This window comes from Anas acuta, chromosome 3 (genome assembly GCF_963932015.1).
Source record: "Anas acuta chromosome 3, bAnaAcu1.1, whole genome shotgun sequence".
In the NCBI taxonomy this organism is placed as follows: Eukaryota; Metazoa; Chordata; class Aves; order Anseriformes; family Anatidae; genus Anas; species Anas acuta.
The window spans coordinates 84,693,209-84,720,368 of record NC_088981.1 but is presented as its reverse complement, the minus strand read 5'-3'; the positions used below and the strand labels follow the sequence as shown (position 1 = coordinate 84,720,368).

Sequence of the window (27,160 nt, the reverse complement as noted above, 5' to 3'; positions counted from 1 at the left end):
GAAGTCCTTCACACTCACAGCTGCCATCTCCTTTCCAGGCACGTTGTCCTGAGCTCTGGCCTTGAAGCGTTAACCTCACGTGGTGCAGCACAATTGAGCACATCTGTTAATACCTCCATGCCAGAGGAGAATGACTAAGTGGTGCGGGAAGGGAAGGTGTTCAGCTCAAGGTTGTCTAATCCTGCCATTATGTAAAACCTCATCTCAAAATGATATTTAGCCAAGTTCTAGGCTAAATAACCCAAACTCTCAACCTTTCTTTACAGGTAGTGTGCTCTAGCCCTCTGATCATTTTTGTGGCCCTCCTCTGAACCTGCTTTAACAGGGCCATGTCCTCATTGTGCTGCCAGCCCCAGAGCTGAATGCAGTACTCCAGGTGAGGACCACAAGAGTGGTCCCTTGACCTGCTTCACAGAATCACAGAATCACAGAATTTCTAGGTTGGAAGAGACCTCAAGATCATCAAGTCCAACCTCTAACCTAACACTAACAGTCCCCACTAAACCATATCCCTAAGCTCTACATCTAAACGTCTTTTGAAGACTTCCAGGGATGGTGACTCCACCACCTCCCTGGGCAGCCTGTTCCAATGCCTCATAACCCTTTCAGTAAAGAAGCTCTTCCTAACATCTAACCTAAAACTCCCCTGGCGTAACTTTAGCCCATTCCCCTTCGTCCTGTCACCAGGCACGTGGGAGAACAGGCCAACCCCCACCTCTCTACAGCCTCCTTTAAGGTATCTGTAGAGAGCGATAAGGTCGCCCCTGAGCCTCCTCTTCTCCAGGCTGAACAAGCCCAGCTCCCTCAGCCGTTCCTCGTAGGACTTGTTCTCCAGACCCCTCACCAGCTTCGTCGCCCTTCTTTGGACCCGCTCAAGCACCTCGATGTCCTTCTTGTAGCGAGGGGCCCAAAACTGAACACAGTACTCGAGGTGCGGCCTCACCAGAGCCGAGTACAGGGGGACGATCACCTCCCTAGCCCTGCTGGTCACAGTGTTTCTGATACAAGCCAGGATGCCGTTGGCCTTCTTGGCCACCTGAGCACACTGCTGGCTCATATTCAGCCGACTATCAACCATCACTCCCAGGTCCTTCTCAGCCTGGCAGCTCTCCAACCACTCATCTCCCAGCCTGTAGCTCTGCTTGGGGTTGTTGCGCCCCAGGTGCAGGACCCGGCACTTGGCCTTGTTGAACTTCATACAGTTGACCTCAGCCCATTGTGTGTAGCCTATCCAGATCCTCCTGCAGAGCCTTCCTACCCTCGAGCAGATCGACACACGCACCTAACTTGGTGTCATCTGCAAACTTACTGAGGGTGCACTCAATGCCCTCGTCCAGATCATCGATGAAGATGTTGAAGAGGACCGGCCCCAGCACCGAGCCCTGGGGGACGCCACTAGTGACTGTCCTCCAACTGGACTTGACTCCATTTACCACGACTCTTTGGGCCCGGCTATCCAGCCAGTTTTTAACCCAACGAAGCGGTGTCAAAAGCCTTGCTGAAGTCAAGGTAGACCACATCCACAGCCTTTCCCTCGTCCACCCAGCGCGTCACTTTGTCATAGAAGGAGATCAGGTTCGTCAAGCAGGATCTGCCTTCCATAAACCCATGCTGACTGGGCCTGATCGCCTGCTTGCCCTTCAAGTGCCGCGTAATGACTCCCAAGAGGATCTGCTCCATGAGCTTCCCTGGCACTGAGGTCAAACTGACAGACCTGTAGTTCCCCGGGTCAGCCTTCCGGCCCTTCTTGTAGATGGGCGTCACATTCGCTAGCCGCCAGTCAGCTGGGACCTCCCCCGATAGCCAGGACTGCTGATAAATGATGGATAGGGGCTTGGCCAGCTCCTCTGCCAGTTCTCTCAGTACCCTTGGGTGGATCCCATCCGGCCCCATCGACTTGTGGACATCCAAGTGCCGTAGCAGGTCACCAACCAGTTCTTCGTGGATGGTGAGGGCCACATCCTGCTCCCCATCCCCTTCCACCAGCTCAGGGTACTGGGTATCCAGAGAACAACCGGTATTGCCGCTAAAGACTGAGGCAAAGAAGGCATTGCTTGCTGCAGTTTGATGGATTCCAGGATACAGTTGGCTTTCTGGCCTGTGAACACACTGATGGCTTATGTTGAACTTTTCATCTACCACTACCCCCAAGTCCTCTGCAGGGCTGCTTCTATCGTCTTGTCACCCAGCTTGTGTTTGTGTTTGGGACAGCCCCAACCTAGAGGGTTGCCCTTTGTCCTTGTTGAACATGTTGTTTGCATGGACCCACCTCTTGAGCCTGTCCAAGTCACTCTGTATGGCGTCCCTTCCATCCAGTATATCAACTACACCACACAGTTTGGTGTCATCTGCAAAGTTGCTGTGGGTCCACTCAATCCCTCTTTCCATGTCACCAACAAAGATGTTAAACAGCACCGGTCCCAATACAGACATCTGAGGAACGGCACTCAGCACCAGTTTCCACTTGGACATCAAGCTCTTGATCACAACCAAAGCTGAGTGTGACTAAAGTAAACCTAGATAGTCACCAAGCTCTTTTTTTTTTTTTTTTCTGAAAAATAAATGGCATGTGATTCCATTTGGTGTTTTCAAAATGGATGGCAGAATTCAAGCAGCTAGTGCTCTTCTGTCAGGTAAATGCTTTATGACTGAAAGGCATTGTATCATCTCTTGAAAACAGAATAAATTTTAGTTACAACACATGGATAGAACACTTCTGACTCTTACTAAACAGAAAAAAGACACAACTTTGCACAACAAAATTAATCCACACTGTAGACCTGGTAAATGTTAAATGTCAGTGTTTCCTGTCATAAGACCTTGTTTTCGCTTTTGGCAAATGTTAACCATTCGGGCTGATTCTTTTTTCTATAGATATCTACCTCAGACCATTTTTATATGCGTTTGTTTTATTTTTGTTTCTGCGGGTGCACATGTACAACTTTGATGTACAAGGTGTAAGAGCTCACAGCTTTGACAGGAGCCAGTAGGAGCCGTGCTTTGAATTCATTCAGTTCTGTATGATGCCAGGCATTGTAAAATCACATCCTAGTCAGCTAGCAGACTAGGCATTAACAGCTACTGTATTTCAAAGATTCTGTTGTAATAAGATAAAAGCACCACCTCTTTCTAAAGGTGGTGATGAAGTTAAAGTTATATATGTGCTATGTGTGGAATTATAGCAGTGATTGCCATTAAAAAAAATCTGTATTCAAAGCAGAAAGCGAATGCTGCACATTTTACATCCATGCATGTAACAAGGATAGGAAAAGTACTGAATAGTATGCCTTCTAAGTCAGCATCATCAGGAACAGAAGTAGGTACCTTTGCAAAAAATAAAATAAAATACAGGAACTGATCATGTTATTAAAACTATAGGCATAAGAGTCAAATTAGGCTTACAGTTTCATTGTATTGATTTAAAATTGCTATTCCTAATTAAAAGCAGGTAGCTAGTAGTACATTAAGAAACCATAAAAAATAAATGAGATAATTAATTTGCAATATTAAAGAACATAGTCTGAATCATAGACCTTAATTTCCTCAGTGTTTTATGACTGCACTAATGAGTTCTTTGACCAACCTTTGGAGTACATCCTGCTAGCTCATTTCTGCATGGCGGTTGCTCAAGAATCATTTGGAGTTAAGTACTTTGAGGAAGGTATGCCCTGATTAGTGTCCAAATTTAATGAATCAGCAGTTTACCTTTCTATTGTCTGTAACATGAGAGCTAATTCCAGTTTGTGTTTCCAGAAGCTTTTAAGCTAGTTTTCCATGGTAACAGATTCTTAAAATGTATTAATTATCATGTGGACAACTGCTTCTTCTACACTGTCTGTCCATTTTTCTCACTGAGGGATACCACTGTAGAAAGAGCAGAAGTTAACTTTCAGGTACAGTATAAGGTTTCTGAGACTTCCTTTTGCATGATTTAAGACTAATGAAAAGGAAGAAGGTTTTAGCTCCCTCAATGGTTTTAGAAGATGCACATGGAGATTAAACTGCTTATAGAAGTCTTTTCTTTATATAATACTATTGGGCTACTTGCCATACAACACTACTAGTCAACTTTAAAGTGTGACTTCTTAAATCATGGAAGACTTACTAATATGGGGGGGAGAGAAGGAGTAAGGTTGCCTAACATTCATTACAATTATGCTAATATATAAGTAGGTAAGTTGCGATATAAAGAACTGGTTGATCTAGATGTCACAACATATTTCTGTTTACTGAAACAACAATTCTTGGCAATTTTTGTTGGGTTTTGTTTGTTTTGCAGTTTTTGATCTATTTGAAAATACCGTAAATAGTGGAATAGATCAATTTTGCATTTGATTTTTTATGCGTATTGACATTTTCATGGGTTTCTTTGAGGGCATGTTTAATGTACATTAAGATACCATTGTCAAAATGTGAACATCCATAAAATGTTGAAGGAGCAGGAATCATTCAATCTAGCAGAAAGAGGGCTGAGGGGAAGAGCAGCTGTAATGTGGAATAGTCTTTCAGAGTGGGAAAAGGTGCTGCACAAGGAGTATGTACAGCAAATTTTTGGCTCCTGAAGTGAACAGGAAGAAATGTATTTGGTCATTAAGATTATGTATTATAATAAGCATTTTAGTTGTTAAAATGCTTAAGCACTTGAAGCAGAGTAAGCAGTTAGCTGCTTCTTAGGATGGATGGCTAGAGTGCGCAGGAACAGCCAACACAGAAGTTTCTTCTCCTTTACTGAAGGTCTTCAAGTACATAGGTGTACTTGAACCAGTCTCAGAGTGGAAGCATTGTACTAGAAATTGGTCACTTGGGGATCCTTTCAGTTATAAATCTGAACTCTGTGCCCTCATTTATTCATTATGTTAACGTTTATAATTATGGTTAAAATCTGAATCTGTTGGAGGGAGGGAAGAAGGGAAAAGTCCACTGCATATGTGTTCTGCTTCTCAGTTCTGGAAAATATGGAAGTACTACTCTGATTAATTGTGTGGATGATAGTCTGGGGGGGATTGGGGTATAATGAGGATTTAATAATTAATGCTCATAGCTCAGGAAAGAGGTTTTGCAGAAAATTTACAAAATTGGACCGATAGTTTAGAAGAGTTCTAATCCGTTCCATGACTGGGTTTTCAAACTGCAGGAGGTTAAAACTCTCCTCTTTGGGCATCAGTGCAATTCAGGCTGTAGGTAAGATGTGTCCTGGCATGGGGTTTAAATGGGTGATTTTTGAACAGAATTGACTGTTTTGTGTCATAGTTGGAGTCCAGTGAATACTGTATTTCCCAGGCAGATTACTTTTGATGTTTCAGCTTATATTCAGCTTTCACTGTAACACCTGTGTATAATATTTTTAATCTACAGAGATGGAGAAAACAGTGATTTTAAGTGAGGTCTCACAAATAGGAAGAAAAATGTAATGAAGACAGTACTGGATTGAGATGTTATAGAGTTGTGCTCAGTTACAGTGGTGCTATATGTATGTATAAGTATCTGAATAATGAGTAGCTTACAGCTGTGCTCGCTTGAATAGCGTTTCAAATAATATGTACTGTTCTGGGTTGTTTTATGCTAATGACAAAATTAATATTATTCAAGAGGTTTTTGCTGCTTATTGCTCATTTTAAAATATTTCTATTTATCATAAGAGCTGTTCTTCAAAATGTATTTTAGCATACATTTCAATTTCAGAACATACAGCTTAACTTCCTTGCAAACAATTTTAAATGCATTTGAAAGTTAAATTATATTATTGATTCATGGATTCTGAGGTCAGAGGGAGTAATTTAATCCAATCTCCTTTCTGTACAAGTGAATGAATTTTCCAGAAGATGAATTTAAGATAGTTTTATTAATATATCTGATCTGAAGTCTGTATTGATTCTGTTAATTGTTACAATTTTTATTCCTCTTCTAGTTTAATAATAGCTTATAATTTGTCTTTTTTTTTCTGAATTTTGTTGCCTAGAATTTAGTTACAATCTTAAAAACAAAACAAAACAAAACAAAACAAAACAAAAAAGAGCCCTGAACAGGATTGATAGAATATGCTAGAATACTATAACAACTACATAATGCTGTATAGTACAATACATGAAGTTACACAGAAAAATAAATTATGAACAAAGCCTAATTGCCAATTGTCCAATCAATTAGTTTTACGTTGAATCAACTTGGATCAATAGTATTAACTAAGTATTGATCTTTTTTGCTATTTATTATATATTTGTAAAAATGCTTATTGGAGAAAAAATACAGCTGATGGAAACAATGTGTTTACTAAAACTCAATTCAAAAAAGTGTTAGCTATGCTTAGACTATTCCCCAGATTTCTGTATCAGGTAAGACAGTTGTGAATGATCCAATCCTGGCTGTGCTGTGGTCTGCTAACAGTCTGTATGCTGCTAATTCTGCAGTATCTCAGAAGTTAAAGACCAGATCTAGAGCCTGCAGGAATCACTAGAGGACTCAATTTTTCACTTGGATAAATCCTTTGGATGTATATGATAGTATGAACACAGTTGCTGAGAGTAGCTACCTTGAAAATAATAGAATAAGAATTTAAAACAAGAATTGAGAGCTTGTTTACATATATAATTGGGTTTCCTTTTATCTGGAAGTTTATTGTTTTCCTTCTACTTCAGACAGTAGGTATTTTGTATCAGTAATTTTTATTATGACCTTATGTAAAACATAATTTAATCTTTTTTTCTTTTTTTAAATGAAAATACTCTTTAATAATGTTAACTGCATGTATCAGTGATGTTTACCTTGCTTGTCTCTCCTACCAGATGCTCTAAAATAGGTTTATCTCCCTCTCTCCCTCTGTGCAGAGTACCATGTCTAGCAAAACTGAACTACTGTATTTGCATTTGCAAACATCTTGCCGGCCACTTCTGTTATGATCCTTGTAAGATTACAACAGTGACAATAATATATACTCAATAATAAATTTAAATATCAGGTTTAAGGAGAAAACAATTGTGCAAACCATTTCGTGATTGTGATCACTTTCATGTCACCCATATTTTATTTCTTTTTTGTTTTAAATTACGGTGTAAGATATTCAAAGAAGACGTTGAGTGAGATTTTGAGTGACTACCAGGTACAAAAAAATAAGATATTAGAAACTGTTCCAGCAGTTCAGTCTTACTTCTTCTTCATGGTGTTGGAATGAGGAAGAGGTTTTAAGTGCATTTGCTCTTTCTGATGCCAGGCTGAGCTTTTAGGCTCTTGCTTTTCCCTGTGACCTTGGCACCACATCAGCCTCAGGTCCTGTGGCACAGTGCCACAGCCAGCCAGCCCTGTTAGTAGCGGATTCTCCCTTTAGAGCTGCAGGACCATTTGTAACAGCATGGCACATCTTTTACCATCCTCAGGTGCTTCCTAATTGAGTCTCCCACCTGAAAAGTGAGGGCAGAGGAACCAAAACAGGGCATTTTAAATACCCTTGCTGTTAACCTTTAAGAGACTTTAGGAAAAGTCTGAGAAACTGTCACACTTGCAGGTGTGAGAAATTGGGTCAGAATAGTATATAGCATGCGACATGACTTTTAATTTTACATGCAGTACCCCCAACAGAAAAGATCAACTTCTCATTTGTTATATTGTCTTTTAAAATGCATTTTTAAATCAATGCATGCTTTCTTCTTCTAATAGGCAATGTAGTACTAGGAGAGGAAAGAAAATAACATTTTTTTCTTCCCTTATCAGTATTGGTATGCATGTGTGGATTCACTGTGGGTGACTGGGGCTGGTTTATGTGCTCAGAAGTGGTGTCACCCAATGAATTTCTGCTCGAGCAGGTAGTGGTATATATACACATGGCAAGTTTTATTGAAATCTGTACACAAAACACTGATTTCTATTACATTTGGCTCTTCAGGAGGCAGATTTCTGGAATTTCACTCACAAAGATGCCTGTAGTCATTTGGGTAGCAGGGGTAGCAGTATCTTATTTGTAAAATATGAGCCCTTGCTAAGTTCCAAATTCCAAAGAAGACATAAATAAATTATATATATTACATATTTGATATATATAGCTTTCTATACACTATATATAAAAATATATAAAATATATATAAACATATCTTATATATATAAATATATATAAAAAGTAGCTTTATATATACTATATATAAACGTCGGAAAAAAAGAAAAAAACTTGCTTCTACGGAACTTTTTTCTTTAGTTAGAAGCTTAAGAAGAGTCAGAGTTGCTATTTCACATGATGCATTTGCAAGATTTTGAAGAATTTCTGTCTATCAATGTAGTTATAGAACATTGACAGTACAGTCTCTGGAATTTATTTATTTATGAATTGAGACATTGATTTAGTTGCTCGTGTGGTATATTAATGAGCAGCAGTGAACAATTATTTGTCACATTATAACTGTTTCTACCATTGACAAAACAAATAAACAAACTGTTTTCCAGAAACCTGAACTGTTAAGTTTAAAACAATTTTATCTGGAGAACAAACTCAGATATAGGCAACCAGTTGAAACTGGCGTATTACTAACAAAACCTTCAAAGCTCTGTTGCTGTAGTGGAATACTAACAATTAATGTGAAATCTAGTAAGTGCACTTCTGCTAAGTTAATAAATAAAACATAGGCTGGTTTTATTAGCTGCCAGTTGTATCCAGAAACACAAGCAGTGAACTGTGATACTTAAAATAAATTGGCATCTTACAAATACTATTTTAGAACTAATTATAATCCCTGAAATGATTAGCCATAATAATAAATTTTGCTCTTCTACTTCTTCATGCTCTTTTAAAATTAATTAACTATATAAAAGTAAATTATGATTTTATGATTTAATAAAATATCTGTTAGTGTCAGCATCTTTCTGAGGCAGAAGAAAGGTCTGTCTGATTTGATACTCCTAATTTGCAGTCCAAACAATGAAATATTCTGTTTGTGTTGAACATAGCATTTTTTATTTTTTTGCACAGGAAACATCATGGTTTGTTTGTTTGGTTGGTTGGTTGGTTGTTGTTGTTTTTTTATTATTCAGAGTGACCATAGGGGGCAGAACTGTGTTAGAGTTCATTAGTAATTGTACAAAGGAAATCTGCTTAGCAGAAAGCCCTACTGCCTTATTAGAAAATGCTTTATCCTATTGAGTTAGATCCTCCATACAGTGATCTAGGGCTTAATGTACAGACATTTGATGCTTTAACATGAATCTTGATGCTGTGGAAAAAAATACTGGAAAGGTGCTCTGGAAAGAACATTGAGAGCATCCCTTAGCAAAGTACTAGGCTGTTGCAGATGCTGTTTTATATCCTCTATTTTCAATTCTGTCTAGAATATCAAATGATATCCTTTTCTTCCACTCCAACATCAGAGGAAAAACTTGTTTATTTTCTGCTTTTTCTGCATAGCTACTTCTAATTTTCATGCCTTCATTTAGTAGGGTATTGTAGTTTCTCTATGGATTTATTCTTATTCCTGATATGCTTTAAACTTCTTAATTTTTCTTTAATCTAATATTTATTGATATTCTGTGATCCGTTTAGATTCTCTTGTTAGTCACTTGCATTTTTTTCTTACCTTCAGTACTATTCATTGCATCCTCTTCTGTTTTCTGTGCAGAGATTATTTAATGCTGTATCAGTGTTTTCATGTTTTCTTTTAATGGGTTTGTTTTCACATCAGCATACTTTTCTATCTCTAATATTAACACTTGGAAAATTCAGGTTATATGTGAAAGATAACAAGGAGAATAGCAACTTCCATGGCTTATCTTTAATAGAAATCTAAGTGCCTTTCTGAAAGATGATTAACTGCAATTTCTAGTAAAAAAAAAAAAAAAGTTTTTTTTTTTTCTTTGAGAACCTTTATGATCGAACAATATAATCTTTGTGGCTCCTTCTAGATACAAAATTAAAGATTATATAAAAACATCACACTACATTATGTAATATTGTTTCAGATACATGATCACCAAGAACTTGTAGTTATTTTACAAAATGGAGTAGACTTACTGCTCTGTTTTTGTGTTTCTTTGATGTAAATCAAGATATTTGTTCTGAAAAATATGAATTTGTTTATTTAGTTTCTTTTTACACTCTCTTCCCTTCGAGGCCAGTTGTGCTGTAGAAATGCCACTGAATTAATACAGACTTAGAATTAGGAAGGGGAAAGAAACTGTCATAAGATCTGAAAACAGCAACATAAAGAAAAACCTTTTGAGAATTGATTTGTAAGTAAGCAAAGTAACAGCAAAGGAGGATTTTTTTTATTTATTTTGATTTTACGGACTGTGTAGAATTACTGCCTTCTGCAGTCCCACATACACACACAAAATAGAATGTCACAGACTAAGGAAAAGCTACAAATAATATACAAACAAGGACTGTCTGGTTGTAAATCCTGAAATAACTGATTTCTTATCCCAGCTCACTGTTGTTTCTGGTTCTTATATTGTGTGCCTGCTTGAAGCTAATATTTAAGACTGAGCAGTAGATGTGATTTTCTGGTTAGGGTGCACTTCTCAAAGTGGGCTAGTGAGTCACCATCACTGTCTGTTCAGCTTTTTGCTGTCAGTCAGTTTTTGCTTCTTTTTTTCACAACTTTTTGCTTTTCATTTTTAATAATTGATCCCTGTCATTTCACCACATAGTTTACTCCAAGGTTGTTGATATTTCTAGTTTCAGAACTTTTTAATTGGTTCACTATGTTTAGAAGCTGAACTGCTATTCATCTTATTTTTATTAAATATTTATATTTTTATCTTGTTTCTTTCTTGATTTAGAAAACAAACAACAAAAATACTTTGTACTGTAAGACTGCAAGTGTCCCATCACAGTGGGACGTAACTGAAGAAGTACCACAGTGCTTCCACTTGTATGTGTCTGTTTCTCAGTGTGAAATCTTTCAGTAAACTCCTGATACAGTGCTCAGAAAGAAGTGAACACTTAAGGATAGGCTTGACAGCAGTAGATACAATGAGTGGGAGACAGCTATTCTGCAAAGTAGGAAAAGTTAAAGAAATGCATATTTCTTAAATTTTGTTTTTCTGTGCAACTCACCTTAGAGATTCAGTTTGTAAATTGCAAAGTGGTTTCCTTAGTTGAGGAATCTAAATCTTTTATTTCAAGTGGGAAGTGGGAAGGAAGAGATTTGCATATATTCATTTAAATAAAGTCAATCAGTACCGGTGCTTTTGATGTCCCATTTTCTTACAGTGTTACTTTCTGCAGAAATGATAGATTTGTACACTTTCATCTCTGATTTATGCTAACAGATTGCACTGTTATTTGCAGTTTACTAAGTTCTATACCATACCACTTAAAATACTGCTTATATAATATTCACATTTGATTAACTAATGAAGCACAGCAAAACCAGTCCAGCACTAAACAGGGCATGTAACTAATACAAAATACTTGTTTCTTACATCACTTTCCGTAACGAGAGGACAAAGTAGAAGGGTTAGCAGAACTAGGAAGACACCCATCAAACACATTTTCCCAGTCTTGCTAACTCAGTTTCACATTGAAAATACCTTAAACAGTGCATTTTGCTAATCTTACAGGTCATTCATATTTGTATTGCACTGATTCTTCTTTTATTTACGTACACAGCCTGTTAAAATCCAGAGTTCCTTCTTAAAATAGATTACCAAAAGTCTGTGGCAATATGTTCTAATGGTGTTACTACTGTGCTGTAGCTTTCTAAAGCAATTCAGAACTCAGTTGTCTGTCTCTTTAGTGAATACTGCAGGTACTGGAATAATCACTAAATGCTCAAACTACTTTTTTTTAAACAAAGAAAAAAAATACTTCCAGACTAGAGCAAAGTCAAATTAAAGCTAAAAGATGTATCTATGTTCCTGCAAAAATTATTAATGCCAGTCAGTGACTGTCTTCTCAAAGGTTCTTAATGTAAATGTAAGGGGAGCATTCCAATAGAATAAGTAATTGACTGCTATTCAAAACTGCTTACAAATATGAATATTATAAAACCAGTAGAATGGCAATTACAGTCTGTGTGGAATATTAAATGTGCTTCTTTGCATGAAGTAGGCCTTTGTTATGAGCTCGTTTTATAGGTGAGCCAGTGTAGATTGTTTTCAATATGAAATATGACAGGCAGTTGTATTAATAAAATCTTTTTGCACATATTGTCATCTCTTAATATGCAATTAAGCACAGTTTTAAATCATAAGATAAATCATACTGCAGTGCAAGAGAAGAAAATTAAAAAGCACTCCAAGTATTTTGTAATTTTTTCATAAGTTAGTGTAGCAAGGTGGTGCTAGCTATTTTAGATTCAAATTTGGAATACTTCAGTTAGTGTTATTTTTCATTCTCGGCCATAATGAATGAATATTTTGTTTCACCCTTAAGAATGAATTTTTGAAATTTAATTTCATATCATTTAACAAGTGCAGAAAATAGGTTGCTAGCTGTTATTTCCAGGCAGAGCAACTGTTTTCAACTGTTACCAAGACTATGAAGTAAACCAGTAATGATATAGACTATGAGTTGCTGTGAGCATGTGATAATGTCTTCTCAGAAAAATATGTAACAGAACAGAAAGGTTTCAGATAAGAGCAGCAGATTTAGAGACATGTAAGGTCATCTATTCTGAGAGAAAGGAAGATTGTGATTTAAAGAGGAAACAAATGAGGGATTACAACACACGCATACAATGCAGAGAAGATAACTTTGTTCAAAGGTAACACCTGGTATATTTTCTTTCCAGTCTTCAGATCCTGTGCCAGAAATTTCTTTCTACTTTTTCCATGTGGACATTTCATGAAAGAGTTAGCTCAGTCCATTCTGTGAGCTAATTCTATGCAACCTTTTTGTCCTTCTCAGCTTTAACTTTTATCTTTGGGCTATTGATAACACTTCAGATGTGTTTCTCTCTAAGGCATTAACTTTCAGCCAGTATTTTGTGATTCTCAGAGGATCTAGGTCTGATGGATCCTAAACAGTGAATAGGAATAGCAGGTTCAAAAAATACTGTGTTCTAACCTTTATCATGTTCTTAGAAAATGTCATTAGAAGATACTGCAAGTTATGCAAGAAACCCTGAATGTACTAAAGAATTGGAAAGCTGTTACTGTTCCTTGAAAGATCTTGCTCGGTGTTTCTAAATCTTTCCAAAACTCTTCTAAGTTTGTCAGGAGGAAAAGGTGACACCTGGACAGACGGGAAGACCAGGTATAAATGGAATAACTTGTCTTGTCACAGTAGTATTCCACCTTCAAGTGTTGATTGCTCTTAGGAACAATGCATGTGGATTACATCGATAAAAAATATTTCAAATGCTACATGCCCGATCTGTTGAGCTTGTTTTCTGGTACAACTGACTGTGAGGCAAGAAACAGCATCGGTTCAGGAAGTATGTGCTGCTGACTGTCTGACTCTCCATATTATTACAGCAGATAGGTAGCAGGGCACTATCTGTCCTGCTAATGGTCAAATGTATTTCTTCTTTTTTGCTGTTGTGCACATTTGCTTGACAGTAAAATGTGTCTTAGGACAGAAAACATGAACTTAGTGCTCAAACAGAGCTCTGAAATAAAAGATGTTTGTCCCAAATGATGATGATTTACAACTGCTGAGTGAAAAAGGCAGCAAACTGTCTTTTCAAGTTCTACTACCCTTTTTCAGCATTAAGAAGAAACGCACAAAACTTTGTGTGATTTCTGTTGTTGGTAACTTTGTCAGTTATCTCTAATAAAGCAGCAAGAGCCATTGACTTTATCCAGAGAAAGTCTTGTGTCGCATGCTTAAGCACTAGCATAAGATGAATATACAGTTTGCCACCGCTTTCATTCTTGCTGTTGGAGAAATATGGTATATTGGGAGAATTACTCTTGGAACTGCTTTAATTCTTTTAGTCCAACTCATTTGAGACTATCTGTCTTGGGAATTTGGCAGTATTGAGAAGTCACCTGGGAACATGGTGGATTGGAACAGATACCAAGACATATTTTATTCCGAAAAGAGTTTACAGCTATCCTAGAAAGCTTCATGGGAAGGTAAAACCACATACAGAGTGGTAATGGCCCCAGTCTGACCTTGAACAGTTCTGAACACTAGTCTGACATCCCACTGAGGGAACAGTAGGTGGAAAATGTCTAATCCTTTATGATTAGGGAATTCTTTCAATTCTTATTGGCCAGAGGACTGAGGACTGAAAAGAGCGTTAAATGAACCAGAGTTTATATGTGGTGTTAATCACTCCATCTTCTGTAGGGATCTAACATACATAATATTAAGGAAAAGAGACGGACCTGTGACACAACCAAACAAGAAAACGTTAAGAATTTGCAGACTGGAAAGCTTAAAACCATTTCTAAGTCAATGGCTGTATGCCAATATAGTATAAGAGGACCTGAATTAGATTTAAATGAGTTAGGTCAGGTAGCAAAAACAGTCACAGCATGAGTTCCTTATGGGCTAATGTGCTGATATCAGAGAAGCTTGAGGGGATGTATTGTATAGCTATCTGAAAGCCATTAAAATGCAGCAGTAGTCTCTCTCTTACTTGTTCATAGTCTGAAAATTGCGGTATTGTCCCAGGATTTTTCTCTCTGCTATATGAGTGCTCTTGCAGAGAATATGGATGGTAGCAATAGAATGTAAAAAAGCCCAGATTCAGATAGTGACTTTTGTCTAATGACATAAGTTTGACCATTAAAAATATTTTACTAATATTGTAGCTGACGTCTTTCACTGGTTAGTAGATTACTAGTCCATGTAGCCTACATCTTCTAATAGCTAAAAATTTGCTAGGTGTCTAGTACAGCATAACAAAGATGATCTGTGCAGTTTAATTTTGATAGCATTTGATTTTGTTTCTTTTCTCCTCTTTTAATGAGTCAGTCCATAATGATTTCCTGTCATATTTTTCTTAATGTAATTTGTGCAGTCATCTGAAATCGTTTTGAAGATTTATGTGGCCTGTCTTCAGTGCAAGTTGTTAATATTATCTTTTAATACCTTGCACTGTAGTTTTAATCCTTACTAATAAATTAAGCAATTATGTTAAATTGCATTAAATGTACAACATTATATCTGTTTAAAGTAACACAATTCTATAGCTGAGAAAAGAGGAATGCCATTGTGTTGCTAATGGCCCTTAGAGAAGTATTGCTACATTCCTGTATGCATTGCCTACCGGTAGTCATTAAACAGAATTAACTGATAGTAAATAGATTTTTATGCAAAATAAAGTAGCAGGTATTTTGAATTGTGACATCTGGTTCACAGTTAGAAGGGAGTAATTGTTTATTTCTTGTTCCAGACCAATCTAATTAAAAGAAATCTGCCTCAAAATGAAGCTTAGCTATCATTTTGGAAAGTTAATTCTCCTTCGAATTGCTGGAATTTTTCTAATCTTTTCGGTACACATTCATAATAAATATTGTGCCATGTCTAGCATTGCATTCTGATTGCACAGTAAACCTGACATTAGCATTGCATCTAGTGTGCTGTGTGCTCATTTAATAATTGGCAGGCACTGTGGCACTGGCAGAAAGAACAGAATGATCTTTGAGAATGTCAGTTACCTTAGTTCTTCTAGTATGATGTGATTTGTTCTCTTACACCAAAGGTCATGTGCTGCCTTAATGGTGGTGAGGACTAGGGACTGTTTTCTGCAACCTCCTTGAAATCGTGTTAAGCTCCACAATTGTTTGGTAATTGTATGTGCCACGTTCTAATTGCATTTTAAACTCTGCTTTTCATACAAGCAGCATGCAGTGTTTCAGAATTCTTAAATAATGCCTTGATCCTGTGGGAAGATCAAATCAAATTTTAAAAAGAAAATAAATCTATTTTGTTCAGATTCAGAATTCAGAGACGCGAAAGAGTCTCTGGTGATGAAAAACAGCTTATGTGTTTCAGATTAGTGTGGTTCTGTTCTTGGCCAAGAATATGGTCGTGACAATGGGACACTTTATTTTGCCTCCTATTTTTCTCAGATGGGGGAGGGAAAAGATGGAGAAGAGCTTAAAGGGTGGAGATTGGGGTACTGTGGGAAAAGGAATGGCAGGGACATCATGAGGACACTACAGCCTCAGGTGAAAGGTGGGTTTGAACTTTTTCTACAAAGTGTAGTTCCACCAAGTAGAAGTATGTTCTTGACTTCCAGCGGTGTCACGGAATGATACACTGTTCTGTTCAGTTTGTTTTATGCTACTGTGATGTACATTTTATGCAACTATCATAACACATCCCCATAAATGACAATTTTCTTACTGGAAAATTCGGTTTGCTAACATTCATCAGTGTCCCGTACAGGCCCCAGTAGGTATGTTTATGTCAACATTCCATAATAGCTCCAACAGGCACCTCAGTCATTTGTCTAAAATGCTGTCTTTTAGGTTTCTCAGTGCAAATGCTGTTTCACTGGGCTTTGTTTAATTTATTTTTTTATTTTGACTTCAGCCATACAGTTTCTGGTTGGGCGGTTGTTTCTAATGGCTGCTGAAATTGGTGCTTCTGCTTTAAACTATTGTGATATCTCTCTGCACTTTACCTGCAACAGTCTGCTTTTGGGTGACTCAGTGAAATGCAGTACACTTCTGGTTGTTTTTAGCATTATCGTTCTTAGGTCTTTGGCGTAGCGTGGACAAGATAAAATTGACTGTCTTTTTCTTAGGGCACTCAGCTGTAAGATGCCCAACTCAGCAGCACTGCATTGTCCTTCAAATTAGTTCTGAGAAGGACAGAGGGGCCTGTACCTCTCTGCGAGCTGTCAGTTCTAGGTAGTGTTATTGATCTGTACTGGTATGTCATAAAAGTTATGCCACAGATTGAAAAATCATATGCTTCTCCTGCCATGTGTAAATCTTTTGAATTTTCTTTAACTTCCTTCTAGATCATTTCAAATCCTGACATTCCCAGATCCATCATTTCTAAATGGCATCCTGCTAGCACAATGAATGACTGTTGCTGTAAATGGCCGTGTGCTTGCTGAAAATGTCATTATACATCCAAATTTTGACCTAATTTTATACTCTCTAGCATCTTTTCCTTTAGTTAAGGCCAGTTGTGCCCTTCTCAAGTGACACAGGAAAGATGCTTGGAACAATCCAGATTGAAGATTTGTCCATGCACAAAGTATGACTTGCACAGCAGAGAATGTGCCCCAAGGCTAACATCTGACATTCCAGATTTGAGTATAGGAAGCCTTTGGAGTTTGTTTGGTTTGGTATGGTCTAGTATATTTCAGTAATAATAATAAGGCTCACAGATCTCAGATGTTTTCTAAGAATTCTTCCATGATTGTTTCTGATGATACTGTAACTTAAAATTGTAAGCAATGTTTTGTACACAATCCTCTCTGTAAAGTTTTTGCATTATTTTCTCCTTCAGAAATAGAAGCCAACTTGGTTTTCTTTCAAACCATTTGTTGTCTAATCCCTTTCAAGTTTACTTTTTTTGTGTGTGTGCGCGTATATGTTCTGTCAGGATGCTACAATTTTCACACAGCTGTAGAAGTTTGTTGGTTTCAAAAGAATATCTCTAAATGTAGCTGGCTTTAGAGGTACCCCAGCTTGCTGAGGGCCAGTCTTGAACTGCATATCATTGCTTTCCAGCGCTGGTTCTGCTGTGACATTGAAAGTTCCAAACTGCTGCTCTGAAGCTCTTAAAAACCTGTCTTTTTACATTTCGGTACAGCTGTAGCACTTAAAAATAAACAAACAAATAAAATACGTGAAAACTTCTAGAAAACTACTGGTCTGGAGTTTTGCAGGAGAGTATAATGTGAAATTAATGGAAAAGCAAATTTGAAGGAGAAACCATATTTACTCACAGCCATACCATTTCGCTTCTGTAAAGCCTAAAAAGATTGTGGGAAGCAATCTGTTCAATTCTCTATTTTGTCGTGTTTTAGGCAAAGGAGTAATTGCTCCTAAAATGAAGCTTTACAGCGTGTATATAATCGCTCAGATACACTGTGGTGTGCTCTTTCATAAAATTTTATATTTTGCATGATTTTCAAGTAGATATCATGTTTCTATAATTTCTCACAAATTTCAGCTGAATAAGCAACATCATTTTCATGTGATTGAATTCTGATAATCTATTCAAGATTTATTCTACACACATATTCCACATAATTTGTATACATTAAGTAAGTAAGTATCACTGCTTGTCTGTCCTATCTAATTTTCATGAAATCACAATACCCTAACTTGCCTCTCAAGGCTTCCTGTTAAAATTCTGCCTTTGATGGTATTCTCTGAAAGCTGAGAGGAGGTTATGGGTTTTGTTGACATAATTCTAGTGGAAAGCTGGTGTTTTATGCAGATACTAGCGTTGCTGAAAAAACATGTTTTGTCCCTTATCTAAGGGAAATACCCATTTTCAGCAGCTACTTTTTGGAAATGTTTTATTTATATGAAATGTATATTGTATTAATTTACTTGAAATATAAATATTTTCCTAAAGATTTTTTCTGTACAACAAAATGCAAGATTTATGCCAAAACAAGAGGAATAAAAAGTAGGTAAATAAAATGCTTTGTCCTAAACCAAAGACAAAGGTTGATTAAGATAACACTGTCTTGAACAGTCATTCAGTATTCAGCCTCTGTCCATGGAAGAGGAAGAATAACTGCTGAATTGGAAGGAAGCCTATCATCTTTAGCATTCCTTTAGCACATCCTTTTTTTTATTTATGAAAAGAATACATAGACTTTGATTCATTGGATAAAAGTGAAAGCAGATGTCATTTTCTTCTTAAAAATCTTAGGCTTGTGTCCCAACCAGCTTTGTGCTTTTCTTCATATAGGACAATGTCTAGAATCACTCTTCTTGCTATTTGGTAGGTTTTTTCTCTTGTTTTTCGTGGTTTTCCTATTCTGTTTTGCTGCAGCTAGATACGAGTTTTGAATAGGTATTGTGCTTTCAGTTAGTCTGAAAACTCCTATTTTTATTTATTTTTTTTTTTCTGTTCAGACTTTGTGATTGGGAACCTGTAGTGGTTCTCTTTGGCTTTGGAGGAAGCTGACTCACTGTAGCTGATGAAGTTTGTTCTGCATAGACAGCAATTGTTTGGTGGCTTCCTGAGCTGAAAATAATCTTTACTTTCCCCCAGAAAGGGAGGAGAAGTAACATGGTGTTGGTAGTATGTAGGGCAGTAAAGAAGACGGGAAAAGAGGCAGGGGAACACAAGAGTGGTTATGCTGTCAGACCAGAGGCCAAATATTCTGCTTCTGACAGCTGTTAAAGTATAGGTTTAGGGAAGGGTCTGAAGATCTTTACAGGAATATTTCCCCAGTATCCAACAATCCGGACTATCTAAGGTGGAGTTTGTCTGTTTGTACATGCATTTGTGTACATAACCTTTCACGCCATGCAGACTTCCAGCATTCACAGTGTTCTGTGGCAAGCAATTTAAATACACATTGTGGGTTTAAACTACTACTTTGATTTCTTGTCAGACAGCCATCTGTCACTTGCTAGTTTTATTTAATGCTTTTCATCCCTCATATTGGAAGAGGTGATTTTTTTAGTAAGTCAAGCTGAATGAGAGGCAAGTGTATCATGCTTGTAGAAAAACAAAAAAGCCCTGCGAGATGAAAAGCATGTTCAAAAGACTTCTTTTCAAAATGAATGAATTACGATAAAGTGCTAATGAGCATATATCTGACATTACTCTCAGAATTGTGTTTGTTAGAACCACTAAAGCAAAGTGACTTTTATTTTCAGTACTTTTGTGCATTCTCCAAAGATATATACATTTGTGTTAACAAAAATTATGAAACCAATACAGAATCAGAGACTGGCTGAGGTGGGCAGGGCCCTCTGGAGGCCATCTGCTCCAACCCCTGTTCAAGCAGAGCCAACCAGAGCAGGCTGCCCAGGACCATGTCCAGGTGACTTTTGAAGGTCTTGGAGGAGGGAGACCCCACGACCTCTCTGGGCAGCCTGTGCCAGGGCTCCGTCACCCACACAGCACAGAAGTGCTGCCTGAGTCTCAGAGGGAACCTGCTGTGTTAGCAACCACACAGTGGTTGCCTGCCGTATTCATACACTTGGTAAATGAAAGAAACGTATGCTAGAGTATGAAGTGATGTTGTGCGTGCATTATCTCTCACATTTTTGCTAAAACAAACCTGTCATCTTTAAGGCTGACCTAGGGAATTGAGTGGAAACTTAATAGACAATTGAGGCCATGAATGTGGTTCTGCCTGGGAAGACAGAAGGGACAGTCCATTCAAACATCAGCTGTAATCAAAGCACAGTAGGGTTTATGGACAGGAAGAACTTCCTTCCCATTGTTGAGAACATTTGAAGAAAGAATATGAGAGCCCTCTCCTGTCCTACTTCTTTCTTTCCTCATGAGCACTACCTAATAAATGGGGAAACTGATGGGATGACAGCTTATATGCTTCCTGATCTTTAGGTTACTTTTTTTGTTATGTTCTTCTAACTTGATACATGGCTTTACCTTCTAGTTGTAAAATCTGGATGCTCATGTGCTGAGGCCTCTGTCTTTTCTTGGTTTCCACTTGTAGTTAGTACCTCATTCATAATAATCATCATCCATTGACTCCCTGAAAGCTAAACAGAACATAGGAGAAAGAAAAACAAATCCCAAATAGAACCTTAAAGGTGGGGTAGCAGGTAAGGCAAAACAAAATGTGTTACAGTCTGTTATCTCAGATTTTTATGATTTTGATGGAAGTTGAAAGTCAACATAAATTGTGTTAAGGCTCCCTTTTGGAGAGAAGCGTATGTCTGAATATCTGAAGAAGACAGAAGAACTTATTATGTTTTATAGATGAATTGATAGGCCTATTTTCTCCCCTTTCCCTTTATTTTTTATTTTATATTTTTAGTCACAGTGCTTTTTCCTAAGAGTTTACAGGTATAGAGGCTTTTTTTTTCTCTTCATCCAGGAAAAAAAAAAAAAAGAAAAAAGAAAACCTGCATATTTTATTTATTTTATTGCTGGTATGTTTAATTTCTTACAATCTTTTGCAGAAATCATAATACTAGATAAGAATAATTGCTTAAGAAGGCCTGAGTATTTCTTGAAATTCAGTTTTCAAGGACTAGTACCAGTGACCCTGGTAAATGATGCATGGAAGAGGCACGATGTTTCTGGGATAAACATCTTCCCCTTGGGTGATAGAATTTAAAGGGCTTGTTCCCTTTGCTATCAGAAGTGTTTTCCATGGTATGCCAAATTACCATTTCTGGACAGACAATTTTCAGAGGATTCTTACAGCTGCTTCTCAGACATCTCACAAAAAAGCCCAGGGTGAGTCTGGCTGGGATGTGCAAGATGATGTTGACAGAATGTTGCTCAGAACTGTAGTCACAGCACGCACTGTAGCAGCAGATTCATTTATTCTGAGAGTTTAACTGACATTCTCCCCTCTTCAATTGAACTTTCACAAACATTAGTTATTCCTTGAGCCTTTCTGCAGGCAAGTTTTGTCTTAATCTGTAAGTGGAATGTTTGAATCTCACTGAGCTACTTGAGGAGAAAGTGATAGCATCCATAAAGACATGAAAAACTAGAATTTCAGATCCCACTGAACAAAAGATCAAAAATGCTTTGAAAAGACTTTTTTTTTGCTATAAATTTAAATAAGGAATTGTAGGGTGTGTGAATTTTGCTTTAAATACTAAAAGAGGGTGTAAATCAGTTTGAACTTCCTTGGCAGGTGAATATTGATGTGGGTAATGGAGATTATGATTACTGGGAGTGATGTTAGGGAACTATGCATTTCAAAAACACAAAACAAAAAGCAATTAAAGAGAAATGCTAATCAGCTAAAGACTGTATCCTGAGGCATGGCAATTTGTAAGGTAATTACCTTTTAACAAGAGACAATGGTATTAAATTCAGAACAAAAAGATTTCCTGTGAAGTCTTTCATGTGTGCCTGCCTTTAATACTTCAGAGATGCTTATCAGCATGTTATTTAAACACTAAACAGCAATTAGGGATACCCTCAGTTACCCTAGTGTGTGCTTTCTTATATGATGGGTGCTGTTGGTTGTGTGCCAACTAAAGAGGGGAAGAATCACCTCCCTTTCCCTGCTGTCCACGCTGCTTTTGATGCAGCCCAGGATACGTTTAGCTTTCTGGGCTGCAAACACTCATTGCTGGCTCATGTTGAGCTTCTTGTCAACCAACACCCCCAGGTCCTTCTCATTCTCCTCTCAGCCTCTATTACCCAGCTTGTATTTGTGCTTGGGATTGCCCCAGCCCAGATGTAGTATGCAAATGCATGAGCTAGTTGTGGCTCAAAGTAGGGAGCACGTGGCCAGCAGTATAGCAGGCTGCTGGACCTCCCTGCTCCAGGGCACCACTGGGCTCCTGCTCACTTATATTGCTCCTTGGAGCAACCTCTGTGTGACCTGGAAGAGTGGCATGGGCTGTTTTACTAATAGCATGAGATTCCTTATATAAATGCATGAATGCTGATTAGCAGATCATTTAATGCAGCCAGGAGATCCACACAGTCCTTTGTTTTTATCTTATGTAAATCTCAGTCTTATATAATTATTAATTTTTTAAGTTACTTTACTTTGAAAAAAAAATGGATTGAGAAATCAGAACAAAAAAGTAATTTCAAAAGTTAAATTAAAAAAATGAAGTGTTTGCAAAATATGTTTTATTGTTAATAAACGTATTTCCAAATACCTCATGAGGAAAAATCAGCAAGGACTGATCCCATCAAAAAAAAAAAAAAAAAAGTGTCCAAAACCCACAGTGCATACCAATCTGATCTGTAAAAAGTATGTTTATTTTTTTCTTTAAATTCTTTCTGAAAAAAATGGAGTTCATGTAAGACTTAATTAAAATTAGTATAAATATATCTTGAAATTAGAGTCTATATAGAAGGTTTGCTTTATGAACATACCTCTGAACTTTCTGGATGGACTAGCTTAGTGCAAGGGTATGTATGGACGTGCACATGTGCATATTCTGCTACTCACTTAAACACATTGGTAAGCAAGAAGAATAGGTTTGTTATCTAACTAACCATTGGTAGCAGTAAAGATACTCCTCTACTAATTCTGTGGCATAGATTTACATTGGTAGTAATTGCATCAATTAGCGCTACACAAAAACATCTGGGAAAAGAACTGGAGACATGTTTTGTTCAGATTATTAAATGGGTTGGAAAGGTTAATAAGCCTTGAGCCAGCAAATGTTCTAGACTGATATTTTTCTCCTGGTATTATAAAACTATTTTGAAGTGCATTTGTCCCCTGAAAAGCAATTACCTCAATAAATGCTTCCTCCGTGCCATCAGACTTACCCTTTCTGTGCGGCTAAACCCATTTTATTTTAGTGCAGTAGTATTTGCAGATGAAAGGTAATTAGCTAGCTTGTGGTTTCTATTATCCATAATCAATTAGATAGTTTACTAAGTCGCAATTAGTTGCACTTTTTGAGACCCAATGAAAGTAACACAGTTGCTTAACTGCTTGGAAGAGCCTGAGGTTATAGGGATAAGTGAAGTGACATAATTTCCTTTCTAAAACCTTTTCTATTGATTACTCATGTGAAAGGAGGACCTGAGTGAATTTGTAAGGCCAACGCTTACAAATCAAACAAAGGTTTTTCCTTGTAAAATTGTACTTCTAATACACAAGTTACAGCAGCTAGAAGCATAGAACTTCAAATTATGTTTCTGCATAGTCATTTTTCTCATCAGAATCATACTTTACCATTGTATGTTGTTTCTTTTTCTATAATATTTAATGAGGGACTAACACAAATTAATAAACCGTGAATACACTATTACTGAGGGAAAGAAAATGTAATTTCAGAGTGCTAGCCAAATGGTGATGACATGATAGCGTGCAACAGAAGGAAAGAACCCTTTAAACCATGCAGGTTACGGTGTCAAGTTATAAAAAGGATTTTCCTAATTGTACAGTTGGGTTTAATTGGACTTCACAAATACTTAATATTCTGCTTTTAATTTTTTTGTTATCTGTTGTGATAAGAATGTCAGTTTTGAATGGGGGTGGCTTTTGGACTGCGGGTTTTTTCTTACCAAGTTATAGAGAGACGTAACTGGAAGTTGCAAGGCTAGGGATAATATTTTCATCAATTATCCTAATTTTTATAATGTCTGGAAAACTCAGCAAAATGACTTTGCCCCATCAAGGCTTTGCAATCAGATGGCTGTGGTGTCTTAGTGTTGTCCTTGACATAGGAGGTCAATACCTGGAAGACATTACACTGGGGAGCCTCAAACACAGATTTTAGGTTTAAGAGAAACACAAAGTAAACATTCCCCTGAACCACCATCTACTGAAGGGGCCTTATCAGGAGAAGGCAAAATGCTGTCTTTTTATTAGATTCTAGTGGGATCAAGAATCGCTTGCCTCATCTATAAAAGCAATTGTTATGTAATAAATGTTATACACTGGAAAATCTAGCAGTATATAGTTTAGGGTGGTAAAATGATTTCATACTGATTTCATAGACCTACGTCAAAGCCTAGACCTTAGCTTTGTACTCTAGGCCTAAATAGTTGTTTAGGTTTGCTAGAGCTATTGGTCCATTTTCTAAAGTACATAATTGATTTTCTAGCAGGTATGATTAACCTCTGAGTTCTGATCAACCAGCTACCATAATTGCAGTCTTTTTCAGAACAAGGTCATCTAATGTTATTGATAGATTTTACTGTTAAGCAGGACGTAGAATTTCATTCCAAAAAGATAATTCCCCAAGGTTTAAGGTTTTATCTTATCAGTTATTCTGCGTGTACAGCAGAGATTATAAAATATCAGATTGAAACTGTGGTTTCCAAATACAGGACAGTTGCATTTACATCAGATAGCACTGATGTTTATAATAAATTCTAAGTTTGGTCAGCAAGCTTATTTGACAAACTGGCACTTCCCCTTTGTAATTGAGTAAGATATGGATACTGATTTGGACGTTTTCTACTGAGAGCAAGAACCCTGACTTTTTATTTGCTTTCTAGAAGCATCATTTGCATAGATGAGAATTGAGAGAATTTTTTACGCTTTTCATTTCTCAGAAAATGAAAATCCACCAACTTTAATTAAATGCCTAAAACAAAGCTGTTGCTGTTGATTTGTAGATCATTATTATATGTCACCGCATGTGAATAATTAGGTAGAGAAAACCTTCTTTGACTCCAGGACAGGAGGTTGTGCTGACCTTCGATATGGCACTTTGATTGAGTTAGTTGTTTGGCAGTTACCACATAGAGGAAAACATTTCTTAGAAGTAATTGTGTCTGAATATGTAGCCATTCTAATTATATAAATACTATGTATTACTGCAAATTTTAACATTATTCTTTAAACTGTCATCTGAGATGCTGGGCTTTAGAAACGTTTTCACACTGTGCTTATGGATTGATTTTCCTTTATTCCCAGATCCATGAAATGTATGACATTACTCAGTATGAAAATATTTTTTCTTTGTTCATGATTCTGGAACAACTTCTTCAATATCAGACAGAAGAAAGTAATATTTCAAGCTTGGACTATGATGGAGAAGAAAAAATCAAATTTCTGAAGAATCTTGATCAAATTATTCTTCACCTTTCAGATGAATTCCCTTTGTTTTCTTTATATTTATGGAGAGTGAGTGTTCTTTTGAACTCAGCTCAAATACAAATTGATTAAAACAACCAACCTGCTTCTTAACAGTGCTTTGTTGTGGGACTGCATTGGAAAATGTTTGAGCCAGACAGGAAAATTGTAGTTATTGGAAAACATTTACTTTAAACTGCAGCAGTTTCGGAGATAATACAATTTATTTCCACTTTTAAATATACAAGAAATGTAATAATCCAGATGCTGTTTTGAATAAAAGCTATTTATTGTAATGGAAAACAATATGTTGGTGTTTGCATACACAGTGAAAATGGTACCAAAGAAAATTGTTTCAGGTGATGCTCAATATGCACTATGAACTTTAAAGCCAGGAAATAATGGGTGTGTAGAGCTAGGCTTCCACATTAGGAAACAAAGAGTTCTGTAGCTTCTGTGTGCATGGGAGACATTCAATGGTTGGGCATATTGATAATACGAAATAAAAGACTGAACATCTGGAAAAAAAATGGCAATGACATGCTCAGTATGATGGAGCAAAGATTGCTATCTGATAATGGAATCAGAAAAAAAAAATGTTTATTTTTAAACTTGGTAACTTATCAATACCTATTCTTCTAGGACAGTCTTAGTTTCTGATTTAATCAAAATAATTATTATCTGAGCAAAATAAAATCTGATGCTTAGTTTTACAACTTTCTTACTCTCATTGTATATTGCTTGGCTTTCCTCTGTGTGTGTAAACAGTAGGCCGAATTTACTCTGAGTTGACTAATGATTTCAAAGATTGTCTGATTAAATTTAACTCCTTTTATGATTGCTTTAAATCTTTCTGTTCAAAATTAGTGAACATTGATAAAATCTCATTTGTATGGTTACTTGTTTATTGTCCTTTTTTACATTTCATTTTTGTGCAATACAATTGTATTCATAGTAATAATTAACATCACATGTTAATAGAAACATAAAAGGCCTGTAAAATGAGTTCAACAATAGCTTAACTGATCCAGAGAAGATTTAATAAATTGAGGGTGGAGGTGGTGGTAATTTTTATAATGACAGCATTTATTCTAGTAGATAAACAACATTTGAGTTTCATTATGTCTCCTTGTAGTGTATAGTCACCAAAAATCTAAAACATTTTTAGCATTTGTCCTTATCCTTCCCCTTTTTAAAGACCAATTTTTATGTCCAAAAATATCTGAAACATGGCATTTTCAGTACTGTAAATAATTTATCTTGTTAACTTGGATGCACTTGAGATAATAAACCTATTTTTTCTACATAGGTAAAAGATTTTTTTTTGTATTTGCAAATCCAGTTATTTTGATGTTGAATTGGCTCGTGAAAGATATTCGTATAATTGTTTATATACTGTCCAACATTGTTATGTTTTTTAAACTTAGTATTTGGTATGTCATAGTGTAACATTTGTTTAATCCTTTCTTTTAGCAAACTTTCTTTCAACAGAAGTCTATTTGCAAAGCAAGTGTTCCAGAATATTCACATTAGAAAATTAGAAAATCAGATAAGTTTAGCCAAATTAAAGAAAATAAAGGTAAGTAAATAAGGACATATGTTTGGCAGCCACTCAGGAACTACTGTGCTTTTTTTTTTTT

General features: G+C 36.7%; 1 protein-coding gene across 1 annotated transcript in view; it reads left to right on the top strand.

Moving 5' to 3' along the window:
* MEI4 (meiotic double-stranded break formation protein 4) overlaps nucleotides 1-26,799 on the top strand; it is an 84,828-nt gene extending 58,029 nt beyond the window's left edge. The window contains exon 5 of the mRNA XM_068678130.1: nucleotides 25,362-26,799. Coding sequence (XP_068534231.1) covers nucleotides 25,362-25,613 — 252 coding nt within the window. The 3' untranslated portion in view covers nucleotides 25,614-26,799. The remainder of the gene's footprint in view (nucleotides 1-25,361) is intronic.
* The last annotated feature ends 361 nt before the right edge of the window (nucleotides 26,800-27,160 follow it).